The sequence below is a fragment of the Alexandromys fortis genome, unplaced genomic scaffold (assembly GCF_014885135.2).
Source record: "Alexandromys fortis isolate MF-2015 unplaced genomic scaffold, M_Fortis_MF-2015_v1.1 scaffold_209, whole genome shotgun sequence".
NCBI classification, from domain to species: Eukaryota; Metazoa; Chordata; class Mammalia; order Rodentia; family Cricetidae; genus Alexandromys; species Alexandromys fortis.
Genome location: NW_026068090.1, coordinates 399,678 through 419,242, shown reverse-complemented (window position 1 = coordinate 419,242; position 19,565 = coordinate 399,678). Strand labels below are relative to the sequence as shown.

At 39.4% G+C, this 19,565-nt stretch overlaps 1 protein-coding gene across 2 annotated transcripts in view; it reads left to right on the top strand.

The window, feature by feature from the left end:
- The window catches only part of Stim1 (stromal interaction molecule 1), a 182,152-nt gene that overhangs the window by 80,582 nt on the left and 82,005 nt on the right, over positions 1–19,565 (top strand). For both annotated transcript variants that reach the window (XM_050122524.1, XM_050122525.1), the window contains exon 2: positions 17,046–17,176. In XM_050122524.1, the coding sequence (XP_049978481.1) occupies positions 17,046–17,176 (131 nt within the window). The remainder of the gene's footprint in view (positions 1–17,045; positions 17,177–19,565) is intronic.

The window sequence follows — 19,565 nt, the reverse complement described above, 5'->3', positions numbered from 1 at the left end:
AGCTAAGACTTAGACAAGTCTTTTGCCCATGGTCCTAAACTTACTACTACTATATGTGACAAATCTAGTATTCAAATGCATATACTCTTATCCAAGAATTTTTTTACCAAAAGTTTGTCAATGGTGTAATGAATAGATGTGATCCCTGAGCTAAAGGGGTCTAATTATAAAACTACAATTAACTAACAGCTGTTATTTATTACTTGTTTCTGCTTTTTAAGATAGTATCTTCTGTAGCCCAGACTGGCCTTGAAACTCCTGAACTTCTTGCCTCAACTTTCCAGATTCCAGGTACACATCACCGTGTATTTTAATAATTTTCTTTTGTGACAATATGTAACATTTTTTCTCAGATAGGGTCTCATGTAGGTCAGCAAATCTTATATTCACTATGTAGCTGAAGATGATCTTTAACTTCTGATCTTCTTGCCTCTGCCTCCTAGTGCTAGGATTATAGGCCATATAGGATTATAGGGACTCAAGTTTGCATATTTTCAGTTCTCTGTTACATTTTTGAATAAATTTTCTTCTTGTTTTAAATGTTTGTTGCTTTTGTTTGTTTGAGAGTGCCTTGTGTTTTGTAGTGATTTCTTGCCTGGCTGAACTTCACTACTAAGTAGTTCCAAGCTGGCCTTGAACTCAAGCTCCTCCCTTTTCTGCCTTCTTAGTGCTGGTATCACAGGCAGGTGCCACTATACCTGCCTAGAGTCTGTACTATATAACAGTGGTTCTCAACCTTTCTAATGCTACGACTCTCTAATACAGTTCATGTTGTGATGTCCCCCAATCTTAAAATTATTTTCATTGCTACTTCATAGTAGTTTCGCTACTATTATGAAGTGTAAAGTACTGTAAATATCTGTGACCTAATGACCTTAGGTGACCCCTGTAAAAGCGTCATTTGATCTCCAAAGGGGCTGTGACCTAATGGTGGAGAACCGCTGCTCTATAATGTTTACCTCTAAACACAATTAATGAGTACTGATAGTGAAATCAAAGCTGTGAAAGGTTTTACACGGACAATTGATATTTCTTGATCACCCATATTATATAAAGACTGCATAGCAGCTAAAAACCCAGAAAGGTCAGAGGAGACACATCATCCAGGAGCAGGCTACTATAGCTTATTTCTCTAGGTACAGGATCCTCATGACAGCACTTGGGAGGCAGAGACAAGTGGATCATTGTGAGTTCGAGGCCAGCCTGGTCTACAAGAGCTAGTTCCAGGACAGACTCCAAAGCAACAGAGAAACCCTGTCTCGAAAAACTAAAGGAAAAAAAAAAAGGGACGGTAACTAGAGTCCTACTCTAGCACTGATCACCTCTAATATGCAGAGCCTTCTCATCTAACATCAGCAATCCTCACTACAGCCCAAGAAGTCAGATGAGGCAGTCCTGATCCCATTTGACTTATGAAGAAGATGAGCCCCACAAAGCAGTAGTTATATATTATAGGTGGTAACAATGTAGGAAAGACTTTGACTTCTACCCTTTCTACTAGGCCACCAAAATGATAAAAAGGTGATGCTGAGGAAGAGTTGAACTCTGTATTTCTCTGGCCATGGTCTTCTCATTTTACTATTACTTCATCCTACGACCCTTCCTCCGCTAACACACATACATATGGAATCCTTGCTTCTTAGGTACACCATGTTCCTTTCCTTGGTCTCCTCAGAAGCCAATTATTCAGTGAATTAATCAGGTACAAAGCCCTGGTGGCTATTGGAAGCTATGTCCTCTGTCAGTTCATCTAGAGCATACAAATCTTTAAATCTGCTAAAAAGAGGAATGCTAAGGAAAGGCCAGTGTTACACCTGTGAGAACATTTTATATTATCTTAGGTTGGTACAGAAGATAGAATTTGGTCCTATACTAAGGTCTACCTTTGAATCAACTCCATTGGGATCTTAAGATCCTAACAAAAAAAAAAAAAATAAACAACTGAAAAAAAGTCCACTATTAACCCATTTGTGATTTCATCTCTCCTTTCCTCATTGTTGATATCTATCTCTTTAGTGTACCACTTACGTTATAGTAAGTTCTAGAGCTACACAGTTTTATTAAATTCTGCCTCCAAAAAGTGTATCTTGCATTTTGCCCTGCATTATAGATAAAACCATCCATTGAATTTGCTTGCTGTCAACCTTGTATATAACGACGGTCTGTTTTTTCCCAAGTCTCAGGGTGTGGGTGTATGGAGAAGAAGAATGCATGGAGCATTGTGTTTTATTTGTTCCTTGGTATTTTTCATTCTGTTGTTAAGTAGAAGTATTTTTTTTCATACAATATATTCTGATCATAGTTTTCCCTTCCCCAACTCCTTTCAAATTTTTTCCACTTCCATACTCATCCAACTCTATGACTTCTTTTTAGAAAACAAACAGGCAAATAAACTGGAATTTTAAAAAGAGAGAAAAATAAAAAGCACCACACACACGCACACACACACATGTGCACCAGAAACACACACACACTCGCAAAACTCATAAAAATACTAAACTGGAAACCATAATATATACAGAAAGGACCTGGAAGGTAAAATATGCCCAAAGTAATATGAAACAAAAAAAAATCTCTAAAAATACCATTGAGTTCATTTTGTGTTAACCTTCTACTGCTGGGCATGGAGCCTGCCCTTAAGTATGGTTCATATATCCAGTGACCCTTCATTGGAGAAAACTTAAATTATCCTTTGCAAGTGGATATCAGTTGGAGATAGCTTCTTTACTAGGGATGGCAGCTCATGTCCACTTCTTCCTTTCCACATTGGGACCTCATTTGTTATGGACCTGTGCAGGCCTTGTGCATGCTCCCACAGTCACCCACAGTCACTGTGAGTTCATATGTGCACTGGGCTTGTTGCATCCAGGAGTCATCCACCCCTCTGATTCTTACAACCTTTCAGTCTCCTCTTCTGTATAGTTCCCTGAGCCCTCATGGGAGGGCTCTGATGTAGACATTATATTTAGGACTGAGTGTCCCAAGGTGTCTCAGTCTTTTTTTTTTTTTTTTTTTTAATAAGGGCTAGTTTATTCTATTCTCAAGCAATGTAGAACACAGATTTAGGTTACTCTTATCTTCCATGTACCAAGGAAGTAACCATCTTCAAGTTTTAGGAGAACGTAACAAAGAAAATCATATCAAGACACTTCAAATGCATTGGTTTCTACCAATAGATTGTACCAGTAGATACTGTGGAGAAACTTCTGCTCTAGTCTTCCCACGCTACCGTGTTCAACTGTGTCTGACTTAACATCCTTTAAAAGATGTTAGTCAACTATCAGAAGGTCTCTTCACTCTTACACATCATCCATTTGTGGTTTTCTGTTTTGGCTCCCATCTACTGCAGGAGGAAGCTTCTCTGATATTGACTGAGTGAGACACTGATATTTGGGCATAGCAAGAATGCCATTGGGAGTCATTTCATGGCTGTGTTCCTTTAGCAGAACAATAGTATTCGCCCTAGGATCATTGCCTGTTTAGTCTCAGGTTCTTGGCCATTTGAACAATTTCAGGCATGGGTTTCATCTCATCTGATTGGCCTTAAGTCCATTTGGATATAGTAGTTGGTTACTCCCACAACATTTGTACCACCATTGCATCAGTCTATCATGCAGTCAGGTCACAATTGTAGATTGTAGGGTTGTTTTTGTTTTTTAAAACAAGTCTCACTATATGACCCTGACTGACCTGTAATTCTGTCTGTAGACTAGACTACCCTGACTCCTGACAATCCTACCTCAGCTTTCCAAAAGTTGGCATTGTAGGTATGTGCCACCATGCCTAGACTTTTCCTAATTGATTCTAGGAAATTTTGTTACTGTTTTGTTTTAGAGATATGAATTAGCCTTTAGCTCATCTGAAAGTTCATCAATAGTTCAATAGTGAATAATTTTAAGGGAAAGCAGACTGGGTGCATCAAGAAAAAAAATAATTGGGGCTGGAGAGATGTTTCAACAGTTTAAGAGCACTGGTTGCTCTTACAGAGGACCCAGGTTCAATCCCAGCACCCATGTGGTGACTTACAACCATCTGTACCTCCTGTTTTAGGGGGTTAGACTTTCTTTTCTAGCCTCCATGGGCACCAGGTATGGATGCGGCACATATATATAGGTAGACAAATCTTCATACACATAAAATAAAGAAATCTTTTTTTAAAATTGCCCCATTCTCTATTTCAGCCTCCTATCTTTAAGAATATTTGTTTATTTGCAGTTCTGGGGAGCCAACCCAGGATCTTGTATATTTCTATCACTTAGCTATAGCCTCAGCTCTTTTTAATTTTTTTAAATTTATTTATTATATATACAATATTCTGTCTGCATGTATGCCTTCAGGTCAGAAGAGGGCACCAGACCTCATTACAGATGGTTGTGAGCCACCATGTGGTTGCTAAGAATTGAACTCAGGACCTTTGGAAGAACAGGCAATGCCCTTGACCGCTGAGCCATCTCTCCAGCCCTCTTTTTAATTTTTAAGAGAAAATGAGTCTTAAGAGGATAACCTAAGGGATTGCTAACCTCAGTGGCTAGCAGTACTTTCTGTTCCCCCAGAGGACACAGATATGTTTCTCAGCACCCATATGGCGCCACCAACCATGTGTAACTCCAGGTCCAGTGTTTTGACACTCTATGACTACCACAAACACCAGGCACACACATGGTACACATACATACATTCAGGCAAAATCTCATAAAATTAAACAATTATTGGAGTTAAAAAAAAAAAAAAGAACCAGCAGGCAGATCTCTGAGGCCAGCCTGATCTACATAAGGAATTCCAGGCCAGTTAGAACTACATAGTGAGACCTGTTTGGAAACAAACAAACAAACAAAAAAAACAAAATAAAACAAAAACAAACCCAAGATAAGCAAGTTTTACTTTTGTCTATGCTTGCAATCTATTTATTTATTTGTTTACTTACTTATTTATGGTTTGGAGCCTGTCCTGGAACTAGCTCTTTTTTTTTTTTTCCCTTTTGGTTTTTCAAGACAGGGTTTCTCTGTAGCTTTGGAACCTGGAACTAGCTTTTGTAGACCAGGCTGGTCTCTGTCTCCTGAGTGCTGGGATTAAAGGTGTGCACCTCTGTTGCCCTGCTAATAGAAAATTACATTATGCTATATTTTACAGTTACAGAAAATAGTTCCTCCAATAAGTTAAGCAACTGTTTGGGCTAGTCTGACAAAGAGTCTTACATAATGATTAAGTATGGCTTGAGCTAGTTTACCCCAGGCTGGCCTCAAACTCATAGCAGTTCTTTTCCCTTGTCTTCCCAAATACTGGGATTATAGGTGTGAGCCTATAATGCCTGGTTTGGCTGAGTCAGTTTAGATTGTACTTATAAATGAACAGTTCTTAATTTTTCTTATGCATCCAAATACTCAATCTGGAATAGGGCTGTCTTGTATTTATTTTCCAGAAAGATTTATCTTATCTTAGCTCTTGCCTATACTAATTCCTGTTCTTAGCAACAGTTCTCTGTACTCTAAATCTTCAGTTCTATCTTTGATTCAGATTCTATCTACCTATTCAGTCTTACCTTGTAGTAGGAGTGGCGGGCTGCTTTCCCGGCGCCCAGCCTCCCACATGGCTAGCTTTATACCCCAAATAACAAGACACAAACTGTATTCTTTTAAATACTGCCTGGCCCATTATCTATAGCCTCTTATTGGATAATTCTCACATCTTGCTTAACCCATTTCTAATAATCTGTGTAGCACCACGAGGTGGTAGCTTACCAGGAAGGATTCTAGCCTACATCCATCTGGGGTTGGAGAATCATGGTGACTGCTTGAATCTGCTTCTTTCTCCCAGCATTCTGTTTTGTCTACTCCACCTACCTAATTTTCTGTCCTATCAGGGCCAAGGCAGTTTCTTTATTAACCAATGAAAGTAACACATAGACCCTCCTCCATCGTTATCTCCCTTAATTCTTTCCTAAAACATTTATCATCTTCAATGTGCTCAAGTATAGATGGAGGCAAATCTGGTTCTTGCTTTGACTTTGTCTTAGTTTCATTTCTATTGCTGTGAAGAGACACAATGACCAAAGGCAACTTTTTAAAGAATGTATTAAAATGGGGTCTTGCTTACAGTTTCAGAGCACCAGTGAGTCCATATTCTCCATAGTGGGGAGCATGGTGATAGGCAGGCAGGCAGGGCCCTGTAGCAATAGTTGAGAACTTACATCTGATCCATCAAGCAGGAGTCTCTCTGTCTGTCTCTGTCTCTGTCTCTCTGTCCCCCCCCTCTCTCTCTCTGTCTCTCTCTGTCTCTGTCTCTCTCTCTGTCTCTCTCTCTCTCTCTCTCTCTCTCTCTCTCTCTCNCTGTCCCCCCCCTCTCTCTCTCTGTCTCTCTCTGTCTCTGTCTCTCTCTCTGTCTCTCTCTCTCTCTCTCTCTCTCTCTCTCTCTCTCTCACACACACACACACACAGACAGAGAGACACACATATACACTGGGCCTGGCAGGAGCTTTTGAAATATCAGAGCCCACCTCCAACAAAGCTACACTTCTTAATTCTTTTCAAACAGTTCCATCAACTAGATAGCAAACATTCAAACAAATGGGCCTATGTGATCATTCTCATTCAACTACCACAGACCTTTTAGTGGTTAGATGGACAGCTGCAACAAAAGAACATGATAACAATGGAATGTCTGCTATATGTTGTACTCTAATTAAAGAACTTTATATGCATTAATTAGTTGAAGTACTTTATACGCGTTAATTTAATTCTCACAACCCTATGAAGTAGATACTGTCTTCTCCTTATTTTATAGATAGAAACAGAGGCAGATATCAAATAAATGTTCTAGATTGTAACAAAGAAGCATAAGGCCTTTAAGAGCATAAACATAGAATAAGGATTCCCATGAGACGATCAGTGGATGCTAGATGAACTGTTTTAGTCTTGAGACAGAAGCTAGACTTGTATCCTAACCTGATGTCAAAGTTGTGACCGGCCTCCTGGCTCAGTTTTTGAAGGTTTTGGATTATAGGTATTCACCACCATACTTGATATACATTAATTATTATTATATGAAACTCTTTGAAGTAACTGTTGTAGGACTTGAGAATTGCATCAGTGAAGATGTGTTTTAGATTTTATAGGCTGGGGAGATGGCTCATTGGTTAAGAGCACGTGTTCTTCCAAAGGGCCCAAGTTTGTTCCCAGCACTGATGTCAGGCATCTTACAACCACTTGTAACTCCAGTAAGGGATTCTGCCTCTCACTTCTGGCCTCTATGGGCCCCTGCATACACATGGTATTCACTCACATAAACACATAAAATTAAATCTTGAGAAAAAATAAAAATTTCACTGAAGTGGTTACAGATTTACATGGAGGTTTAAGTAGCATGGACTTATTATTGGAAACATTGCAATTTTTTCCACAGTGTCATTTTGGAAAATCTGTAATATAATATTACTAACAGCATATTGACATTTATACACTCTCCTGATCTTGTTTGGGTTCTTGGGGTGGGAATAGGAGGGAAGAGAGAGAGAGGACAGATGAGAGGGAGAAGAGAGAGACTCTGCAAAGGATTTTATTTAGCAGAACAGAATCTAGTAGATTTAAATTTCAGAAAAATTTTGATCTTCTTGCTGGGGTAGTAGTGGTACATGCCTTTAATCCCAGCACTGGAGAGGCAGAGGCAGAGGCAGATGGATCTCTGTGAGTTTGAGGCCACCTTGGTCTACAAAGTGAGTTCCAGGACAGGCTCCAAAACTACACAAAGAAAGAAAGAGAGAGAAACAGAGACACAGAGAGAGAATTATCCCTTTGATGAGTCTGAAAGAAACTGAAACAGACAGAGGGATCATTGAGGAAACTTCTGTGGTTATCTAGGGCATTGAGGCTTTGACTAAGCTCTCTTTTTGGGATGTGCTAGCCTGTAGAGGCATGACCTTCAGAAATCAGTTCCGACTGGGGATGAGGAAGCAGTTTGTAAGGAGGCTCAGGCACACTTCCTTCTGGATGGTCCTCACTCGGGAGTCTTTCTGCCTTTCTGCGGCAGATTCAGGAAGTCCATGGAAAAGTTATTCTTAAGCTGCAATTGCTTCTTAGAATTATCATCTTGAATGCAAAGCTTTTCAACAGATACTATCTTCTAGGAGATGATGAATGTCCATTTACCTTTTGTTGTTTGAATAGAAGTTTGTATGGGATAGAAAAATAATGTGTCTCTCTCCCCAGTTGTGGTCTCTTGTGGAGTCTGGTAATGTCTTCTCTGGTGAGCTAGTGAGCAGCATATCTTGGAGATCTTGTTGCTGTGGAAACTGGAATCCACATTGTTTTTACCCCATGCTGTGGTATGCTTGATTCCTTAGTATTAATGTCATTGTGCTTTTGGTTCTGTTGTGATTAGGACTTGATAGTTGTTGGAACTAGCCTCATTTCTGAACCTGGGAGGGGTATAATCTTAGCTGGTCCACTGATGGATTAAACATATTTTGTGGGCACTGTGCAAAGTCCCTATCTGGGCTAGTTCTTTAAGTCCCTAACACTTTCATAAAACTTTTCCCAGTAGAAATCTGTCTTGAGTTGTCTTTAATTATGTTTTTGGCTATCCCAGACTCTGATGAGTGCTGGCTAGGGCACAAGAATGTTGGGTCAGCCTCCAAGTCAGAGAACTTGGGGTGGTTTTTGCACAAGTGTGATGATTTAATTCCTCTGGGGCTGGCTTGTTTCTTGGCACAGACAGCTTTAGCATATAAAGACTCATGGCATGTGGTACCCCAAAGCTGGGAAAAGCAAGTCTTCAAAGAATGTATAAGTTTTAGGTTGTCCCTACATCAGGAATTGTGTTGCCTAGTATTTGGCTAGATATAGGGGAACACTAGAAAAATCAAAGGCTGTTCTAATAAAACAGAACACTGAACTGACAAATGAGCAACAGTGGTGCAGGTTTACTGCTTTTCAAAGGACTTTGCTGGTTTTTCATACAAAATTAATCCTGTCTAATAGTAGCTAATGTTTGTAATTCCAATACTTAGGAGGCTGAGAGAGGATTACCATGAGATACGTATTGCACGGGATGCAGAGTGAGTTCAAGGCTAGCCTGGGCTACCTAAGACCCTGCCTTAAACAAACAGACAAATAAAACAAATAAGAGGGTGGGGGAAGAAGAGAGAAATATTAATACTTAGGAGTAGCAATCAATGTATTTGAAAGCTAAAATTCAAAGATGCACATTTCTCCTTCTGTAATTCAGAATGTATTACAGGAATTCATAGGGTAAGAACAGAGGGGATGCTAGAGTCCAGGAAAGGGTTTTATTATTCTGACTTCCTGGTGGTGCATTGACTAGTTTGACTAATTTTGTTTTTAGCAAATTTAACGTGTTAAGTAAAATGCAGAGACGGATATGTATGAACACTGAACTGGGAGCAGATACTTTTAATTCAGTCAGGAAGGGTACAGAGACAAAAAGCCAGGAAAATGTGCAATAGTTACAGCCCTGGGAGAAACTGAGAAACAGGCAAAGGCAGTTAGAGTGCACCAGGGACCACCTATAGGAATTAACTATTTTCTTTCTGAAGAAGGCTTTGGGTTTTGTTTGTTTGTTTTTTTTTTTTTTTTTCCCCTGAGACAGGGCTTCATTGTGTAGCCCTGGCTGTTCTGGAATTTGCTCTATTGACCAGGCTGGTGTCAAACTCAGATCTATTTGCCTCTGCTGGGATTAAAGGCATGCACCAGCACTGCCTGGCTGAAGAAGGTTTTTTGTGAGAGCAAAGTCTGAAGAAAATACCAAGGAGAAGAAGGTAAATGCAGAGGCTAAGGAGTAGTTGAGTGAATGTCCTCTTTGAGGAGAAACGGGGATGACTTTTCTTCCAGTAGAGGACTAGGGTTCCTGTCCTTGCATAGAAGTGTTTTCTTTTGTTATTGTTCCTCTTTCCTCTTTCTTACACAGCATGCCAGGGACTAGTGAGAAAGGAACTTTTGGCCAGTTTTTATCAGAGAATAAATTTGTAGTCAGTGTTTAGATTAGGTCTTTCCAGGTACTTTTTTTTTTTTTTAGATTATAATACAATCATACACATATTGCAAAGTAAGTAGAGGAAATTGTTTCCAAAGGCAAAACAGTTATACAGATCAGAATACCCTGCAAACAAGTCACCTGAGTGAGAAAATATTCAAGCGCCTTAGTTATTGTGGGAGCTTCCTTTTATGGTCTAGGAGGAGTTTGATTAGGCAGCATAATGACGTGGTCTCTGTTTTGGTTGACATACTGCATGCTGACCACCCTCACCCCCACTCTCTTCAACCTCGGTCCATCCTCTCCAGTTCTTCCTCACAAATCTTCACTTGTCTATTTGTTTAGTTTGGTGACTCATCAAGATTAACCAAGGCCATCTTTGTAGCTATAAGCCTGGAGCTATTTGTTGGAGCTGGTACTCCCAGCAATAGGTATACAACTGAAGGCAGTGGCTCCCCTTTCTCAGAATCTATCAATAACCTATATAGTTCAGAAGTAAAGGGGCATCTTATGAGCCCCCTCCCTTCCTTGACTTACTGGGTCTTGTGTGGGCCCAGTGCAGGTTACTACAATTGTTAGGAGTTAATGATTACAAGAGTTGTACCAAATCTAGAGAATAGCATTGTAGCCTTTCACACTGTCTTTTGGCTTTTAAAAACTTTCTGTACCTTCTTTCACAATGTTCCCTGAACCTTAGAGGGGGTCATATGAATGTCCTTGTCTTTGTTAGGGTTTCTATTGCTGTGAAGAGACACCAAGACCACAGCAACTCAAGGAAAGCATTTAATTGGGGTGGCTTACAGTTTCAGAGGTTTAGTCCATTATCATCATGGCAGGAAACATGGTGTGTGCAGGCAGACATGATGCTGGAGAAGGAGCCAAGAGTTCTGCATCTTGACCTGCAAACGTTAGGAAGTGACTTGTGTCTACACTGATGAATCTGATTTCACTACGTAGACCAGGCTGGCCTTGAACTAATAGAGATCCACCTGCTTCTTTTCCAAGTGCTGAGATTAAAGGTGTTCATCATCATACCCTCCCCTTGATACAGATACTTTAGAAAACTATTGGCAGCTTCTTAAAAGGCCAAACATACTCCTTTCATATAACCTACCACTTCCACTCAGGTACTTTCTCAAGGGAATTAAAAGTATGTTTTCATTTAAATACATACATGTAAGTAGTCATAGTATCTTTGTATCAGGAAAAACAAACACCAACTTGTAAGTGGATTGTTGGGAGTGTGGTATATATGTTTAGTAGAATGCCACTTGAAAATTAGAACAAACTACTTATTGGTGTGGGAATATGATTTAATTTTAAGCACGCTAAGTGAAAGAATCCAGACATAGGACTGGGGATGTAGCTCTATAATAGAGCTCTTGCATAGTATACACAGTTGGAATTAACCTCTGACTTAATTCTCCAGCACCAGGGAAAAAAAACCAATAACCTCCCTACCAAATGATAAGAATTTTTAAGTTTATCTTAAGAATAATGAGGGCTGGAGAGATGGCTCAGCGGTTAAGAGTATTGCCTGCTCTTCCAAAGGTCCTGAGTTCAATTCCCAGCAACCACATGGTGGCTCACAACCATCTGTAATGAGGTTTGCTGCCCTCTTCTGGCCTGCAGATATACACACAGACAGAATATTGTATACGTAATAAATAAATAAATAAAAAAGAATAATGAGAAGTAGGGCTGGGGAAATGGTTCAGATGTTATGAGTACATGCTGTTCATGCAGAGGATCTATGCTTGGTTTTTAGCGCCCATGTCAGATGGCTCACAATTTGAAATCTTGGCTAGCCTGGAACTTGCTATGTGGACTAGGCTGGACCTAGAACTTGTGATACTCCCTTTACTTCTGCATTCTGGGTGCTGGTCATTACTGTCAGTGCTGCTTGGAAAACTGAAGTCAGTGCCAGTTTTGTTTGGAAGAAAAGCTCTAACGCTCTTCTGTATTCCTGCCTCCTGCTGAGAAGAACTGGGTCTCTTCTTGGTTATGAGGACATAGTGTTCTAAGAAGTGTAAGTACATCTCTCACTTTAGCTGGGTTATACTCATCCGTGACCTGATCTTTCTCCTCAGCCATAGCAAGTGGCTAGACTTGCTATGTGTTTCATTGGGGTTTACATAGTGTTTCCCATCCTCCCAACATTAAATCTGTTCTCATCCTTAGTCTCCACTTTTCCAGTAAGTCCATTCATCTACTCTTCTCTACTCTATGTCCACTTGAGTTTCCCTATAACTTTATCTCTGAAACTCTGGTACTTGGTCAAATCTGAGAGTCTTCCCAGGGCTAGATCTGTAAGTCTTAGACTTGTGGTCTCCTTCTAAGAGCAAGGGTTTATCCGTTCATTCAGCTAGAATTGGCTGATTTCATGCTTGACATGGAGAATGTTACAGTGATGACAGACTGGACTCTCGGGAATAAAGTGAGTTAAACTTGGTTCTTGCCCTTTTCTGGATGTGGCATGTGAACAATGCAGAACATGAAAATTCATATACTAGAACTATGTACAAAGTGCTCTGAAGCATGGAGCAGTGCGCACTAAATAACTAACTCTGCCTGGGGGAGAGAAAGAGATTTGGACATTTGGGAAAGAACTTTGAAATTTCCTCTGCCATAATAATAGTCGTAAGAGACTGTTTGACTTGTAGGAATCAGTTCTCTCTGTCATGTGAGCCCCAGGTATCAAACTCTTAACTCCTCCCTGAAGGTTGAAGAGTGAGACTGAGCCTTTTACCCTTGCCTTGGCCTTTTCTTATGACCAGCTCCCATCCTGAAGCTGCTTAGAAGTTGTTAGTATATGCCATTAGCATATAAAGGTACCCTTATAATTCGAAGATTACAAGGATTTTAGGAGATGTATGTCTGAAAATAGCAATGAAGACGTGTGTGTATATTCCAGTATGATAAGTGAAAATCATTCTTTTTTTTTTAAAAATTATGTCCCTTGAGTACATGCTGCTTAGTATTCTGTGCCATGAAATAAGAAATACACAAACTAAGCTCTGCTTCTTGAGGGATGTTGGTAGTTATTTCAGGGAAAAGCAGCAGAAAAGGGCATCAGATCCCCTGGAACTGGAGTTACAAATGGTTGTTAGCCTGCATGTGGCTGTTGGGAATCAACCCAGTCCTCTGAAAGAATAGGCAGTGCTCTTAATTGCTGAACCTTTATCTCCCTCGCATCCTTTTAAGACAAGGTCTTAGCCTATATTTCAGATGACCTGAAACTGGAGGTGAGCCTCCTGCTGGAGGTCTGTGATTTTAGACTTGAACCATTAGTACCAACTTGACATTTTCTTGAAAGTCAATGAAGTGAATGTTTTACTTGAAAGAAAACAGATAATATTTGCTGCCAGTGATAAAATCCCAGTATTTAAGTGAAAATTAAGTTTCTGAAAGTTTGTATCAGTTACTATGAGTTTGACAGCTTCCATGGACGGAAAGCTTTTCTGATGAAGTGGTGACATTAATGATTATGACTATTTTGATTTTGTCTAAATAGAATGTCTAAATCAATATTTGGATATTTTGCATAACTTAGTTAGAACCAGTTTCCAAATGAGATATGCATCATATTACAAAACCATGCATGTGTGAAAGATTCATTCAAAGTACAAGATAGACCAAAGAATATAAATGTTACAGAGTACAATATGTTCATCCATGTAGTTTCAGATTTCATACTGCAGCTAGTCTTTAAACTTGACATGTGTCAGGTTTGGGTGTAAATCAGAGAATAGCCATAGTTTTTGTCTGGAAAAACTATTAAAATAACTCCTCCCTTTCCAGGTACAGGCCTGTGTTTTGATCCTCAGTGAAAACTACATTACAACAGCATAAATGCGAAAATAAATAAAAAATTACAACTGTGTTCTATTAAGCTAAATGTTTAAAAAATTCTCAAATATGAAATGATTCTTCCCTTCTCATGAATTTGTTTCAGAAAACATTTTTAAAAATAGTTCATGTATCTAGGCTGGCCTCAAATTCAATATGTAGCTAAAGATGACCTTGAATTTGTGATCTTACTTCTTTCTGTCTCCCAAATGCTGAGATTACAGGCACTCTACCAACTGAACTGCATTCTCTAGCCCAGGAAACATAATTAGTTTTCATAAAGCATGCTATTTTCCTTAATTTGATAGAGACTTATTATTCTCTAATTAATAATTAAATATAAAGATTTGTTTTAAATTATCTTTTTTTTTGCATTTACTTGTTTACTTATTTTTCTTCTTTTGGATTTGAGACCCAGTTTCATGTAACCCAAGCTGACTTTGAACTCATTATATAGCTGAGATTGCTTTTAAACTCCCAATCCTCCTGCCTCCATCTCCCAAGTATGAGAATTGCCACCACACCTGACTTTTCTAAAAAGAGAAAGAAAATAAATAAACATTATCTCTGTGTATATGGTGTGTGTATGTGTACATGCGCGTGCATGCACATGCGTGCATATGCTCAGACTTGAACATGCCGTGGCTTATGTAGAGCTTAGAGGGTGAAACTGTCCGAAGTTAGTTTGCTCTGTCCATTGTGGATCTGGGAATTGAACTCAGGTCATTGGGCTTACACAGCAGCCAGTTTACTTCCTGAACTCTCTTCCTGGCCTTATTTTACAATTTCTAATGTGGCAAATATCAAATAGTTCTTTGAGATTATAGAGTTTAACTGCATACAGAGACCCTGAGACCAAAAATTCAAATATTTGGGCCTTGTTCTTCTTTTTGTTTCTAGTTATCTTCTTTTGTTCCCTCCTAGAGTTAATATTAAAGTATTCTTTAAATTTTTTTTCTGAGCATCTTAACAAGAATCTGGATTTTTTTTTTTTATTGCTGCTGGGGACATGCTAATTGCAATTTGTGGAGGTCATAGTCCAGTGTCATAACATGTCAAACAGACAGTTGGAGCTCTGTGTTACTTAAAGTTACTAGTAATTGCAAATAAATGTGTTAAGAGTTTAGGCCGTTGTTAGAGTTGTCTATTTGCTTAGAACAGGGCTTCTTAAATCTTTTTCACTTGTGACCTTTTTTTGCTTGAGGTATTTTATGTAAGCCTAGGTGTATGTCACCTGGGTTCAGTTCCCACCACCTACATGGTGGCTCATGATTATCTATAACTTTAGTTCCAGATGAATCAACACCCTCATCTGTCCTCTTTGTGCACCAAGCACACACATTGGGTACAGACATTCATGCAAAATGTCTGTACTCGTAACATAAAATAACAATAAAGCAAGCAAGAAAAAAAGAATAGAGACTGAGCTGGGGCTCCATTGGTGGAGAGCTGGGCTAGCATGCATAAAATCCTGGGTTCTGTCCTCAGCATCACACAAATGAGCTTGGCGATGCACACTTGATATACAAGGCCAGGTATTCTACTTCTCATCTGTGATTCTAGCTTGAGGGAGGCAGAAACAAAAGGATCCCTGTCCTAGAACCCTATCTGTAGACCAGACTGGCCTCAAACTCACAGAGATCAGCCTGTCTCTGCCTCCTGAGTGCTGGGATTAAACGTGTGCCCTACCACCGCCTGGCTCAAACTCAATCTTTGTTTGAGTCTTCTTATTCTGTCAGGAAAAATCAGTTATGTGAAAATGGAAATTATTCACTTGTTGATCTGGAAGGAGGAAAGAACACTAGGGATTGAGTATCAGGTTTATTACTTATTTTTAAAACCAAAAATTTTAATGTAAAGACAGGATGTTGTGTCATCCAACCAGGCTTTGGTTTCCCTGTGTAGTCAAGATTCCCGGTCTCGTGGTTTTACCTCTCAAGTCTCATATTCTGCCTGGGCACCACTGTGCCTAGCCTGAGAAATGGAGAAATGGAGGCTTGAAGGCATTCTACCGCTTGTCCAATGCCACAGAATTTTAGTTGATTAAAGATAGGATTTTGGTGTATGTGTTTTTGACTCTAAAAAGGTCATTGCAGTAAAAAAGATATTCCTAAATGAGTGGATCTCTTAAGGTATTCCAGATGGCTGTGGGAAACTTTGCCTGGTGGAAAATGTAGAAAAGGTCTCAGGAAGGACCAAGAGGCAGTTGAGGAGATGCTCGGGTAAAGGAGTTATGTACAATTCTAACACTATGTGGGGCATCAAACTTTTGTCCTCCCTTAGCCTCATCCCTTTAATCCTGTATGCCTGATGGTGCCAGCAGCAGAGATCACCTGTTTTGTTTGATCAGGTCACATACAAACATCATGCCTTTGCCGTAGGCCTTTGGGAAAGGTGCTGGCTGAGCTCAGGAAACCAGTGATGCCTCGCCTGGAGACCTTTGGTCGCTAGAGTGACCATTATTCTAAATTTCTTCCGTTATTTCTAAAAAGCCTACTAGAGATGTATAATACTTAGGTAAACATTATATGTACCTCTAGGAGAAAGTGAGAGGCTGAGTGTGTCCCTAGAATGGACTGGAGGAGGACTGGGAGGAGAGGCTGCTGTGGGTAGGCTGCAGCAGGACTAAGAGTAACTCTGAAGACTAGTCTGGAGAACAGGAAGGACAATAAAGGTCACCTACCTGATATGAGAGATTTCCCTGGTTAGCCTGTGGTTGGTATTATATGTATTTCTAGTGACAAAGTAAAAAGGAAAACTAATCTATTTATTCAGATGTTGGAACTGTTGTTCTCGTGCTAGAAAATAAATTATTTTTTTGTTTGACTGATTAAATTATGTTTAAAATAATGCATTTCCTTGATTCTTAGTGAATCGAAGCTTTTTTCCTGTATATGTTGTCCCTTTGGTTTTCCCTCTCATTTGTGAACATTTATGTTCTTGTCTGGGTCCTAGCATAGGCCTAGTCCTATGCAGACTTATCTGCTGGAGAGCTGTGAGAGTGACAAAACATTGTTTCTGTATGGGGAAGCTCAACACATTTTCCAAGAGATGGGTAAAGGGTAGATGATACACTTCCACCATGTATATATAGTTGGTTAAGATGCGTGTACAAGGAATCAGGGGCTGGAGACTAAGACTGCTCGCACAAGACAATGGTGGAGGCTGAGTGGCAGCTCTGGGCAATGTTGTCCCTTGCTTTTTCCATGCAGAGTTTTGCCGGATTGACAAGCCTCTGTGTCACAGTGAAGATGAGAAGCTCAGCTTTGAGGCTGTCCGCAACATCCATAAGCTGATGGATGATGATGCCAATGGTGATGTGGATGTGGAAGAAAGTGACGAGGTAATGTTTCTTACCTTTTATGGCTCTTCTCTTGTATGAAATGATCCCTGAAAGCTGCCTAGACGAACCCATGTGGAGAGATGGTCTCTCCTTGTTGCCTCATAGAAACTTATTCCCATTAAGCAAGATGACACCCAGCAGAGCCGCTCTCTCTGTTTGCTGATTGGTGAATAGCTTAACATTGACGTAACTATTTGGGAGGGAAGGGATTCCTCAGATGGTCTCTAAAGCTTCTTCCTGTGGAAAGAGAATATTAATCTATATTCTGCCTTCTTTTGGCATGGGAAGAAAGAAAGCAAAAATAGTCATATGCCACCTTCTGGGGTTTTATACTCTTATTTGTGAGGAAGAAGCAAATTTTAGCATGGTCAGTCTAACTTTAAAGAAGTAGTTTATGGGAGCCAGTTAATAAGAATTAGAAAAAGAAATCCCTTTAAAAAATAGAGAAGGAAGAGCTGTCTTGCTGTTGTATGTTTTGACATTACTGTAGCTCTGGATCAACAGAGCCCAGAGTGCAGGGTCATCATGTGGGAGAGACTGAACAGTCTCTCAATTTCAAGCTTAACACAAACAAGCAGGTGCTGGAGCTACCTGGCTGTGCTAAACATCCAGTAGGGCATAGTGTACAGTGTGAAAAAGAGGCCTAGTCTCTTCTCCTTGTAAATAGTTTACCTTTGAGTTTGTGTTCAGTCTTGGATGTCACACCATCAGAAGACTTTAGTACAGCAAGACACTATACAGAAAGGAGTGATATGAGTGATGGAGACAGTAAACTTCAACTATGACCATCAACACAGGTCACTAATATTAAATGTCTATGTTTGTGCCTTTCACTGTGCTGGGTATGGAGACAGGACAGTAAACAAGACAGATTAAGAGATACTTTCTTTTCTAATATAATTTATAAGCTAGTGAAGAAGCTGGAGTCTTGGGGTAGAAAGACTTTGGTTCCTGATTGTTGCCACAAAATGTTCGAGAAAACCTTATTACAGCTCACTGTTTCAGAACTTTTAGTTCATGGTCAGTTTTTTTCCCCAATAACCTTTATTTCTTTATTAGTGGAATAGGTTTAAAATTAGTCTGTAAATATGACTTCATAAAGGTTATTAGGAAACCAGTTTCAATGGTACTTAGGAAAAAAAATTAAAAATTTTCTCATTTACATTTTATTTTCCTCATGGTCAGTTTTATTGTTTCAGAGCTTGTAGTTAAGCAGACTAATCATTTCAAGGAGCATGCAGTAGAGCAGAACTCACATCATGGCGACTAGAAAGCAGAGAGAACAGAAAAGTCCTAGAACAAGATAGATCTTCTAAGGACATACCCCCACACACCAGTATATCTCCTGCAACTAGGCCCCACCTCTCAATAGCACCATCATATTATTAATCCATCAGAAGATTAATCCATTGATAGGTCAGAGCCTTTGTGATCTAATCATTTCTCAGTGACAAGATTGGCCAGTTGGAACCAAGCCTTCAACATAGGGTCTTTTGGTTGCATATCATATCAGAACCCTGGCATTGAAATAATATTTTTGAATTCAAATACATAAGGAGTTGAGAAATCATATTTAGAAAATGACAGATTGGTTGAGTATTGTGGCAAATTCCTATGATCCCAGCAGTCTGGATGTGGAGGAAGAGGATCAAGGGTTCAAGTCCAGTCTAGTTAGGCTACATTAGACCTTCTCTAAAGCAAATGATAATGAAAGCTATGGAACTACCCGTCATCGATTGAGCTCTTTCACTATTCCAGACAGCATTAAGCTCTTTGCATAGTTATTTATTTAATTTTATTAAAAGCCTTGGGGATATTGGCTTTATTATTAGAAAATCTGATGCTAGAAAATTTAAACATTTTCCTTTAGACACGTGCTAGATTTGAGCTTATATATGATTTCAAAGCCATGTCTTATGTAATGTATTGTTTTCTTTATCGTAAGGGCAGAACAAGACCAATGTAGGGAAATTAAAGGCAGGTATATTCTCCTGGAATAAAGAATTGTCTAATAGTTAGAGATATTTTGTTATAGAAGGGACTGCCATGTTAAATATTGAATCCCCTGTCAGTGAATACTGGACAAGTAAAAAGTACCATTCTACTAATTGATTGGTAGAGGAGATTGACTCTTCTGTAAAGTTCAGTAATGTCTAAGGAATTCAAGAAGGAAGAAAGGTGGAATTGGAAAAGAATGAAAGTGGTAGGGTTCTCTGAGTTGTAGAGAATCAGAGTGAGAAAGTTATTAGGTGTAATAAAAAGCACAGTGGATTGATTTGGTTAGACAAAGGAACTGTGGTTAAAAAAAAACCACTGAACTAAAAATTGGTAAGGAAAAGGGGGCCCAGATTATACAAACTGAAATATTGTATTTATTCAGTCTCAATTA